Source organism: Pantherophis guttatus, chromosome 12 (genome assembly GCF_059756535.1).
Source record: "Pantherophis guttatus breed Tessera chromosome 12, ASM5975653v1, whole genome shotgun sequence".
NCBI lineage: Eukaryota > Metazoa > Chordata > Lepidosauria > Squamata > Colubridae > Pantherophis > Pantherophis guttatus.
Genome location: NC_142074.1, coordinates 17095330 through 17107366, shown reverse-complemented (window position 1 = coordinate 17107366; position 12037 = coordinate 17095330). Strand labels below are relative to the sequence as shown.

The 12037-nt window shown below is 42.6% G+C and overlaps 1 protein-coding gene across 5 annotated transcripts in view; it reads left to right on the top strand.

Moving 5' to 3' along the window:
* Positions 1 to 12037, top strand: part of DIAPH2 (diaphanous related formin 2) — a 343475-nt gene that overhangs the window by 59771 nt on the left and 271667 nt on the right. For all 5 annotated transcript variants that reach the window (XM_087877553.1, XM_087877550.1, XM_087877551.1 and 2 more), the window contains 2 exons: positions 10620 to 10694; positions 10787 to 10856. In XM_087877553.1, the coding sequence (XP_087733679.1) occupies positions 10620 to 10694; positions 10787 to 10856 (145 nt within the window). The remainder of the gene's footprint in view (positions 1 to 10619; positions 10695 to 10786; positions 10857 to 12037) is intronic.

Below are 12037 nucleotides of genomic sequence, written 5' to 3'. Positions count from 1 at the left end.
TCAGTCTCCTTCGCGTCTGGATTCTCTGCAAAATTGTTTCTGGGCTTTCTGCCAACTCTAGTAAGTCTGTGATTACCTTATCTTAGAATTCTGGTAGGCTGTTGAGACAGTTTATTAACAGCCTTTGGTTGATAAAGACTAAGTTATTTGAGTAAAATAAGCTTTGTATAGAGTTTGTGTATGCTGCATTCTTTGGGGTCCGTAGCTGGGGCAGAATAGAGGTGGAACTCTTGCCTCACAATCAGGAGGCTGTGAGCTCGATCCTAGGTAGTGGCAGATATTTATCTCTCTGGGCACAATGAGAATATATCTGCTGTGAACTCTGCATTGGTGACAGGAAGGGCATCCGGCCAGTAAACACTCAGCTCCATTCAGTTGTCCAGACTACACCCCGATGCAAGGTATTAACAGGTCATTAAAAGACAAAAAAAAAAGTTCTCTGTTAAGTAGTAGGTCTTAGGAGCTGTGGCGGTGCAGTGGTTGGAACGCACTAATTCTGCCAACTGCCAGCAGTTCAATTCTCACAGGCTCAAGGTTGACTCAGCGTTCCGTCCTTCCAAGGTTGGTAAAATGAGGACCCTGATTGTTAGGGCCAATATGCTGACTCTGTAAACCATTTAGAGAGGGCTGTAAAGCACTGTGAAGTGGTATATAAATCTTAAGTGCTATGGCTATAGTTATTGTTAACTCTGCCCACTGCCAGCAGTTCCATCCTGACCAGCTCAAGGTTGACTCAGCCTTCCATCCTTCTGAGGTTGTTAAAATCAGGACCCAGATTGATGGGGGCAATATGCTGACACTGTAAACCGCTTAGAGAGGGCTGTGAGGTGGTATATAAGTGTAAGTACAATTGCTATTAAAAAGGTAGCGGCTTGTATAAAACAAATGGCTCCAACACAGTAGATATTCTTACGGATTGATATGTTTGTACACTGTATAAAGCCACTTTATGGGAGGGATAGGCTCTTTATTTTTTCAGCTTCAGATTTTAAGGGACTGATCCTGTTATTTACCTCTGGTAAATGAGGCACAGGGCTGAACATTAAAGCTGTTGATGGGTAAGCTGTGAATACTTCTATATGCACCAACATATGGCCGGTGTGCTAATATTATGCCTTGTTGCATTCAGAACCTATCCTCAAGCTGTCTTTAACTTTGTAATTGGAATACATTAAACTGGGCTTGACAGTTTGCCTCACTTGGTATGTAAGGGATTTTTTTGGCAAGTCTGCTTTCCCGAGAAGCAACCCCTGTCTTAAACAGGAAGTTGAAAAGTAACTCCTTTGCTTGTTAGCATTTCCCATGGATTATCCAGGAAATGAAAATAAAGGGGATTGGAAATGTAAGAAGCCTACTAAGGATAACCAGCCTCTGCGAATCTATGGGTGATGTTTTTTTTTTCCTCCTCTCCAAATCCAACCCTAACCCTAAGTGGAATTCCACCCCCATTGGATTTTCCTGTGTATTTATCCAGGAAATGAACATTATGAACTGACTTCTGGATTAAACTAGTTAATGCTTTAGTGAACCGTTGCAGTTCATTGAAGTCCTGTTTTTTTACTTGTTGTATCTAAGTAACTAATTTATTGTCAGTCCAGATAGATAGATGGATGGATAGATAGATAGATATAGATAGATGATATAGATAGATAGATATAGATAGATGATAGAGATAGGTGATAGATAGATAGATATAGATATAGATAGATAGATGATAGAGATAGAGATAGATAGATAGACAGATAGATTTTATATATATATATATATATATATATATATATATATATATATGTTTTCTCAGGTTTTCGCGGGTGTTTGTATGTAGGTCTTTGGTTATTCAGGTCTTCTCCCACGTAAAATTGGAAGTGTCTTGGCGACGTTTCGACGAAGTCTCATTCGTCATCTTCAGGCTGGTGTTCTCGGCTTGTGCTTCCTGGAAGCACAAGCCGAGAACACCAGCCTGAAGATGACGAATGAGACTTCGTCGAAACGTCGCCAAGACACTTCCAATTTTACGTGGGAGAAGACCCGAATAACCAAAGACCTACACACACACACACACACACACACACACACACACACACACACACACATATATATATATATATAGAGAGAGAGAGAGAGAGAGATCACTTAGCACTTAAGACTTATATACTGCTTCATAGTTTATACTCCTATTATATACTCCTCTTATATACTATAGGAGAATATAAGAGTATATAATACTCTTATATACTCCTCTCTAAGCAGTTTACAGGGTCAGCATATTTCCACTAATAAACTGGGTCCCCATTTTACTGACCTTAGAAAGATGGGAAGCTTGAGCTGGTCAGAATCCTTGAGCCGGTCAGGATCGAACTGCTGGCAGTTGGCAGAATTAGTGTGCAATGCTGCATTCTAACCACTGTACCACTATGGCACTGCTGGAAAGAGATAGATAGATAAGATAGACACACACACACACACCAAATTTATATTTTGCTGATAAAGAAATAAAGGAAGACTATAGTATAGATCTATTTCAAACTATTTAGCTCTCATCAACTAGCCATACCCTTACTTGGATTCGAACTTGGGCTGCCTGCATATTAGGCAGTTGTATTAATCTCTGAGCCACAAGTTCTCCTCCTTTCATCAGCTTGAGCCAGGGGAGAGATTAAGTGTTTTTCTATTGAGGCACCTGGTCTACCCCAACATGTGGGAGGGAACATACTGCATCCCTTTTTCCTTTCAGCTCCAATCCAGGAGCCCTCAAGCAGTCGCATTCACGACAAACCATTTTTATACCAAATTTATATTTCATTGATATAGCTAGCTAGCTAGCTAGATAAAGACAGACAGACAGACAATATTTGTTTCCATGTGACATTTCAGTATTCATTTTTGGGGTAGGTGGTTGGTACAAGAATAAGTAAGTGTTGTATGACTACATTGCCTAGCAATAATTTATACATGGAAAATAGCATAGTTCTGCTTATATTTGTATGATCAAAGAGTTGCTGTAAAAATACAGAAGCCCATTGTTATTCTGAGAATTCCTGCTTATTGTCAAGCAAACAAGGAAACTATGCAACTCAGGCACATGAGCTTAAAATATGCAGGCAGAGAGACTAGGAAATAAACTCAGATCTTGAGTCAAATATTGTACATTCCCATAACATTCTTGTTTCCAATTCTTGTTCAGTGCTTTTTCTTCTGGAAACGTTCAGGAGGTCCTGCATAATAGATTTTTTAAAAACACTTTTTGGAGAAAATCTATAAACAAAATAGAAAACAGATAAAGATAAGCGAATAAAGCACAAATGGATTTTAAAAAAAAGGATCTAAAAATACAGAAATTATACAAGGGAATAGTTTTCTGGTATACCATTGCTAAATTATGAATGACTGAATATATTATATTACTTACAGGAGTTAAAGTCATTTTCAACATAACAGAGTGGGACAGAATGTCTTCTTCCTGGACTAACTGCCCAGAGTCATGGGAAATTGGGTGACTTATAAATTTTATAAATAACTACAACTTAGTGAACTTAAGAACAGGACCTCTTTATGCTTGTGACCTGGTTATTATGGAAGCCAAACCATATTTTGAGTGGCCGTTGGAAATGGCAATTATTTCCAATTATTAATGTATACATAATGAAATTCAATGTAGAGAACAGTAAAGTCCTACACTTAGGCAAGAAAAACCAAAAGTACACATATAGACTGGGTGAAACCAGGCTTAATAGCAGGAACTGTGAGAAGGATCTTGGAGTCTTAGTGGGCAACCAGTTAAATATGAGCCAGCAGTGTGCAGCGGCAGCCAAAAGAGCCCATGCAGTCCTAAATTGCATTAACAGAGGGATACAGTCAAGAGCCTCGGTGATGCAGCGGACTAAAGTGCTGTTAAGTGCTAGCACTTAGCTGCCAGCTGCCTGCAATTAGTGCAAGTTCGAATCTCACCAGGCTCAAAGTTGACTCAGCCTTCCATCCTTTCAAGGTAGGTAAATTGAGGACCCGGATTGTGGGGGCAATAAGCTGACTTTGTATAGAACAACACCGCTTTGGGGGGGGGGGCTGAAAGCCCTAATAATCAGGTATATACAAAAAAGTATGCAGGCTATTGCTATAATGCATTGTAAGCTGCCCTGAGTCTACGGAGAAGGGCGGCATATAAATTGGACTAATAAATGAATAAATAAATCATGGGAGTTAATAATACCACTCTATAAAGCCTAGAGTACTGCATCCAGTTTTGGTCACCACCCTATAAAAAAGATGTTGAGACTCTAGAAAAAGTGCAGAAAAGAGCAACCAGGATGATTAGGGGACTGGAGACTAAAACATATGAAGAACGGTTACAGGAACTGGGCATGGCTAGTCTAGTGAAGAGAAGGACCAGGGGAGACATGACAGCAGTGTTCCAGTATTTGAGGGGCTGCCACAGAGAGGTGGGTGGTCTAACTATTTTCCAAAGCACCTGTAGGCCAGACAAGGAATAATGGGTGGAAATTGAACAAGGAGAGATTTAACCTGGAAATAAGGAGAAATTTTCTGACAGTGAGAACAATCAACTAGTGGAACAGAAGTTGCCTTTGGAAGTTGTGGGAGTTTTATCTCTTGAGGCTTTCAAGAAGAGATTGGACTGCCATTTGTCAGAAATGGTGTAGGGTTTCCTGTTTAGGTGGGGGGTTGGACTAGATGACCTACAAAGTCCCTTCCAACTCTGTTAATCTGTTAATCTGTATAGATCACTTGTATTTTCATTGCTGTTGTATTAAATTTGTATTTTCATCACTGTTTCTTCTCTTTGTCACCTTATGTTTTGGAAGAAATAACACCGATTTCTTGAAGATAGATATTAAACAGGAATAATACATCTCCTAAAGGAATGGTGCCTCCCATTTTGTCCAAAACATTAAGGAGAATGTTCTAATAAAACCAAAATTCAAATTTTACTGTGGCACCTTAACCCCTGGCAACTGAAGAACAGCTGAAAATAATAAACCGCATGAAAATATATACATAGATGGATGAAAAATAAGTTATTATTATTATTATTTATCAGATTTCTATACCGCCCTACTCCCGAAGGACTCAGGGCGGTGCACAGCCAAACAATAAAAACACATACAATACAAAATTTAAAAAATAGAATAAAATCAAATTAAATAATTTTGGCCCCGACAAATTTAAAACCCCAAACTTTTAAAACCAATTTAAAATTGAATATATAAATACTAAAAAATATTTAAAATTTTAAAAATCTTTTATAAAAGAGGGGGAAAATTAGGCCAGGCCGGCCTGGTGAAATAGTAAGGTCTTTAAGGCGCGGCGGAAGGTGCGCAGATCCGGGATCCTCCGTATCTCTGGGGGGAGCTTGTTCCAGATAGTAGGTGCCCCCACAGAGAAGGCTCTCCCCCTGGGGGCCGCCAGTCGGCATTGTTTGGCTGACGGCACCCGGAGGAGCCCCTCTCTATGGGAGCGTACCGGCCGGTGGGAGGCTATTGGTGGTAGTAGGCGGTCCCGCAAGTACCCGGGTCCTAAGCCATGGAGCGCTTTAAAGGTGGTAACCAAAACCTTGAAGCGCACCCGGAAGACCACCGGGAGCCAGTGCAGCTCGCGCAGGAGAGGTGTTACATGGGAACGCCATGTCGCTCCCATTACCACCCGCGCGGCCGCACTCTGCGCCAGTTGGAGCCTCCGGGTGCTCCTCAAGGGGAGCCCCATGTAGAGAGCGTTGCAATAGTCCAGGCGGGAGGTGACAAGGGCATGAGTGACCGTGCGTAAAGAGTCCCGATCCAGAAAGGGACGCAACTGGCGAATCAGGCGAACCTGATGAAAAATCCTCCCGGTCACGGCCGTCAAGTGCTCTTCTAAAGACAGCCGTGAGTCCAGGAGGACGCCCAAGTTGCGAGCCCTCTCCGTGGGGGCCAATGATTCGCCCCCAATAGTCAGTGATGGCGTCAACTGACTATATCGGGACGTCGGAAACCACAGCCACTCAGTCTTGGATGGGTTGAGCCTGAGCCTGTTCCTCCCCATCCAGATCCGTACGGCCTCCAGGCACCGGGACATCACTTCAAGGGCATCGTTGGGGTGATCCGGGGTGGAGATGTACAGCTGGGTGTCGTCAGCGTACTGATGGTACTCCACCCCGAAACCACGGATGATCTCGCCCAGCGGCTTCACATAAATGTTGAACAGGAGAGGCGAGAGGACCGACCCTTGCGGCACCCCACATATGAGGGGCCTCGGGGTCGACCTCTGTCCCCCTGTCAACACAGACTGCGACCGGTCAGAGAGAAAGGAGGAGAACCACCGCAACACAGTGCCTCCCACCCCCAACTCTTCCAACCGGTGCAGCATGATACCATGGTCGATGGTATCAAAAGCCGCTGAGAGATCTAACAGGACCAGGACAGAGGAGCACCCCCTGTCCCGAGCCCTCCAGAGATCATCAACCAACGCGACCAATGCCGTTTCCGTGCTGTACCCGGGCCTGAAGCCCGACTGGAACGGATCCAGATACGTCGTTTCATCCAGGTGCTGGGGGAGCTGTTGCGCGACCACACTCTCAACAACCTTCGCAACAAAGCGAAGATTGGAGACCGGACGATAATTTACCAACATTGCCGGGTCCAGGGAAGGCTTCTTGAGGAGAGGCCTCACCACCGCCTCTTTCAAGGCGGCGGGAAAGTCACCCTCACTCAGCGAAGCGTTTATAATCCCCTGGAGCCAGCCTCGTGTCACTTCCCGGGAAGCCAGTACTAACCAGGAAGGACACGGGTCCAATAAACAAGTGGTCGCGTTCAGTCTACCCAGAATCCTGTCCACGTCCTCAGGGGTCACAGGATCAAACTCATCCCAGATAACATTCTCAAGACCTGCCCCTGTCTCTCCCCCTGAGACTACCCAGTCGGAGTCCAAATCTTCCCGAATCTGAGTGATTTTGTCATACAGATACTGAACAAAATCCTCGGCTCTACCCTCCAAGGGGTCCTCCCGCGCTTCCTGGTGGAGCAGGGAGCGGGTCACCCTAAAGAGGGCGGCCGGGCGATTATCTGATGACGCAATAAGAGCAGCAAAATAACTACATTTCGCTGCTTTTATCGCCACTAAGTAATTCCTAATGTGGGATCTTACTAGTGTCCGGTCAGATTCAAGAAGACTGGCCCTCCAACTACTCTCTAGGCGTCTTTTCCGGCGCTTCAACTCCCTCAGCTCCTCGGTAAACCAAGGAGCCAATTGAGATCGGCGCCGGGTCAGAGGCCGCAAAGGCACGACCCGATCCAGAGCACCAGCAGCCGCCCTATCCCAGGCGGCCACCAGGTCTCCAGTCGAGGCGTGTGCCAGAACCTCAGGAAATGGCCCAAGCTCCGTCTGGAATCTGTCAGGTTCCATCAGGCGCCTGGGGCGGAACCATCTGACCGGCTCCGCCTCCCTGCGGCGGGGTGCAGCGGTTCGAAAGTCGAGACGAAGGAGAGAGTGATTATTTTGAGTTCATTACACAGAGCTTTTAAAAGCAGGTCCTACCCAGAGACGTTAAGTAAATTATGCAATAAATCTTAATGCATCTGAAATAACTCACCAAAGTACCCTCTGTAATTATTCTTTGCCATGCTTGGTAGTATTGTTCATGCTCCAGTAGAAAGAAAGTAATGACAATTTTCATTTTTAACCCATTTTATTTACAAACAGGGATCCTTGGTCTGGGGGTTATTCCATTTGACATTAATTGCCATTTATTGTTTGTTTGAAAAATACATTCTATATCCTCACTGGACCTTACTTTATGCAATATTCATCATACTTGGACTGTATAAAATCTACTTCTAAGAATCCTTTTCTTTTGCTGATTGTGGTGAAGGGAAGAAAGGAAATCCACATGTAATTATTATTACTTTTTAATTTATAAAAATTATTGGCCGTCCATCTTACCATAGGGTAACTCTGGGTGGCTTGCAGTCATCAAAATGTATGGATACATGTAGATTAAAACATAAATAAATTAAAACCAAACATTAAAATTTAATGACACATGGGGAGGGCGGAAGGCAGTTTTCTGACCTATGCTCTCTTAAAAAGCAGGAAGCAGAGTCCTGGTCCCGGCAAAACCCCTTTTATTACACGACTGAATTCCTTTCATTCACAGTCAGCAAGGCTTGGCAAACAGTCTTTCAGAGGAATATTTATCAACACAGACCTTATCTCGCTTGGAAAGCTGCCAGGTAACTAGTTTCCAAATGCAGGGCAAGGCAAAACTTGGCACAGAGTCTCTGGGATTCACAAACAGATCTTCCCACTCTTGAAACGACCGACCAAACAAATTGTTTCCTGCAAAAGCCCACTCCCTGTTCGCTCCTCTTTTGTTTCCTATGGGAGGGGCCAATCACCCCCAAGGTGTGGCTTTACTCCCAAGTTGACCCTGCTTTCTTAATTATTCTTGTCTTCTGGCAGCTCTGCGCATGCGTACCCTGAGAACAGGCTCCAGCTGTTCCTCTGCCTCGCTGCTGTCTAGCTCCCTCTCTGACTCTGACACAGAGCCCTCGTCTGAGCTTTCCCCAGCCCCCAGGACTGGCCCAAGTTCCTCCCCAACCTCCTCACTGTCCGACTCTGCTGCCAGTAGGCGTAGTGGAAGGAGATAGGAGCCGTTACTTGATCAACCACCTCCTAACTTTGAGTAAACATGACTTTGAGCTGTAACTTCCAAAATAAAGGTAGAGAAAGGTGATTTGAGTCCTTGGAGACCTATTTTTGAGAGTTGCTCCAAACTGTGTGTATTGTTGAGTGTTTAAGACACCCAACTCCATCATTGCTCTGTGCCTGTTAATTGCTCTAGCATTCTTCTCTCCAGTGAGTGTTATCTCTGTTTTGCAAGGCTACATTAAACTTTCCCCATACTTTCCTTGTAGTTGTTTTTTTTTTTTTTTTTTTTACTCTTCATTGTCCTTTTTTGTTAAAGGGCGATGCTTCGGCTTATCTATATTTTGGTGCTCTCAATTGCCTTCTGTAGTTTCAGCTGCTGTCTTTGTTCAGCTGACTTTGAAATTTCCTTTTAACATGCAGCTGAATTTGGTATTGCTGGGTTCTATCAGAAAAATATCTCTGAAAATGTTTTAATATTTTCACTTACTCTGTATGAATCTCGCTTCTCATTCCATCACTACCCTGAGTGATGAGTGTTCATAATATTCTCTTTTAAATATTTTCCTTCCCTCCCTCCTTCCTCCCCTCCTTCCTTCCCTCCTTCCTTCCTTCCTTCCTTCTTTCCTTCCTTCTCCTTCCTCCCTCCCTCCCCCCTTCCCTTCCCCTTCCCTTCCTTGGATTTGAGGTCTCCGGAGACTCAGGACGGCTTACAATGCATTAAGCAATAGCCTTCATCCTTTTGTATATTTATACAAAGTCAGCTTATTGCCCCCACAAACTGGGTCCTCATTTCACCTACCTTAGAAAGGATGGAAGGCTGAGTCAACCTTGAACCTTGGAGAGATTCGAACCAGCAGTAAATTGCAGGCAGCTGTGTTAATAACAGGGTGCGTAACCACTGTACTATCAAGGCTCTTGTTTTGAGTGGCTTCCAACTTCAAAGAATGGGGCCACCAGTTCTTCATCATTGATGTAAAATCTGGCAAAACCACAAGTCTTGGTCTTCTGTAGGACAAATGTTCCAGAATGACATCATCACTGCAAATTTAATTTCCAGAGTTACAAAACTCAGAATCCTTCAAATGTCATAGAAAAATTGAGGATGGTTTGCATGGCTTATTACTAGTTACATGAACGTCTTGGAGTCCCTTCGTTGTCCTAATCTCATGGTGTTATTTTGTAGACTTTTTGATTCTGACTCCTCTTGAGTTTCTTTCAAATGCATGTTCTGAAGTGCTTCTCAATTGGTAATCAGTTTTAACCTTGATGGCTCTGCAGAGACATCTAGTGACTTGAGTTTTGCATGCACACCAAAGGTAAACCAATAAACAACTGCAAACATGAGCACGCATAGAGAAATCCAACTGCTCAAATGTTCTGGTGCTCTAGATTTAATTGCTACTTCTTGATGTTCCTCAGAATCTTTGAGTTTTATCAGAAAAGGTGGGGAGAAGATGGCAGTCGTACATTTTTGAAACAGAAAACATATTTAGGGTTTAGTGGATGTCTACAGTTTCAGAAAGCTTAAACCATTAACAGGATGTTACGGATTTTGACACATTTAATGCTCTACTCATTTATCTTCCATTCAAGAACTAAACTTTAGATGCTGAGCATAAGTTATTTGAAATAATCAAAACACAGCATTGTCATTGTGATGGTGTTGTAAGTGTCGCTACTCATTTTAATTATTTGTATTTGTGTGGCAGTTCATCTGTGTGGAAAATTGGAAGAACTTGAGGATCAAGTCTATAAATGTCAAAATAATACTTTCTGGAAATAGAGAGGGGGAAAAAAAGAACAATTAGAATAAAGTTAATTATTGTAAGGCTGAGGTTTTAGATTTCTTTCAAAGGTGGATTTGCCTACATAGGCATGCTTTAGAAAATAGAATTTCTAAACAGTCATCAGACTGTTTATGTGCATGGAAAGTATACACAGGAGCAATCATGAAATAATTTTCAATTTACATTTTTTTTTTACAGTTGGGTTAACAATTTTGGACATGAAGGCCTTGGGCTTCTCCTGGATGTCCTTGAAAAACTCCTTGATAAGAGACAGTAAGTATAGACCGTATAAGAAGTAATAAGGGGAAGCAACAAGAGTGATTAATATAGGACCGTCCGTTAATGTTATTATTATTAATTTTCAGGCAAGAAAGTATTGACAAGAAAAATCAACATAAGCTTATACAGTGCCTCAAAGCGTTTATGAATAATAAGGTAGGAATTTCAGCCCTGGCTGATTATTTTTTTTTCCTCTCTCTCTCCTTCAGATAGGTTCACTTTAACTGGTAATGAATGACCGTCTTTAAAGAAAGAGATATCTTTAATGAAATGGAAATTTGATCTACTAATGATGATGGTTTTGCCTGTAGTTTAATATTGCTGCATGCAAAGAATTCGGAATAAGGCGAAACCGATTCATATGTTATTTCAAGGCTTGAGAACGGCACCAAGTACACCGAAGCATTTCCTTTTCTTCTGAGAACTGGAAATAAAAAACCCTTATATATTTTTTTAAAGGTCAGCTCTTCCAGACTAGGAAGCCAAAGTCATGCAGGGTAATATTACTTTTATTAGAAAGATACAGTAATGGAATCTTGCAATGCCTCCCCCCCCCTCTTTATCTTCGTGAAAACAAGGGAAGGTCTCGTCAGAGTTTTTTCTTTTTCAGGTTACAGCACTGCCCCAAACTCAGGTTTCTTTTATCTGATTATTGTCTAGGAAGCAGCTGTTCCTCCTGACCTCCAAGGTCACTCCTTCTGCTCATTACAAAGCTTCAGTGATACGGATCCCAAGATAATATCGTAAAAAAAGTAGAACTTGTATGAGTAACCGAACTTTTGGATAAATCTCTCCAATCTCGTTGTGAACCTCGGAGGCCAAATTTAGTGATGTCAGAGTGCTTTAATTTTAAGAAGAGGGTATAGGACAATTGGGTCTGCAACCTTAAACACACAAAGAGCAATTTGGACTTATTTCCCACAGAAAAGAAAACACCGGGAGCCACAAAAACCCTTCCTGTGCCTGACTATTTCTTGAACGGCCACAAAACTAGCATATGTAATTGAATTAAACATTCTGTTTTCTTCTGAAACTTTTCTTTTCTTGGATTTATCCATGGTTGGCCTACCAGGAGTTGAAAAGCTCAATAAATTGTGTGCTGGCAGGTGTTGCACATTGGCAGTTGTGATGTATATTTTGTGTGACGAGCCGCAGTAGAGAGGTGAAAGAGCCACACACGGCTCCAGAGCCGCAGGTTGCTGATCCCTGGTGTAGGGGGCTATGTGAGGGCAATGGAAATATGGTAATACCTTGAACTACTTGTATTGTTCTCAGTGTATTTTTAAATCCAGAAAAAAAAAACCCAGAGAAACCAAAATGTCCTTCCGGGTTTACTT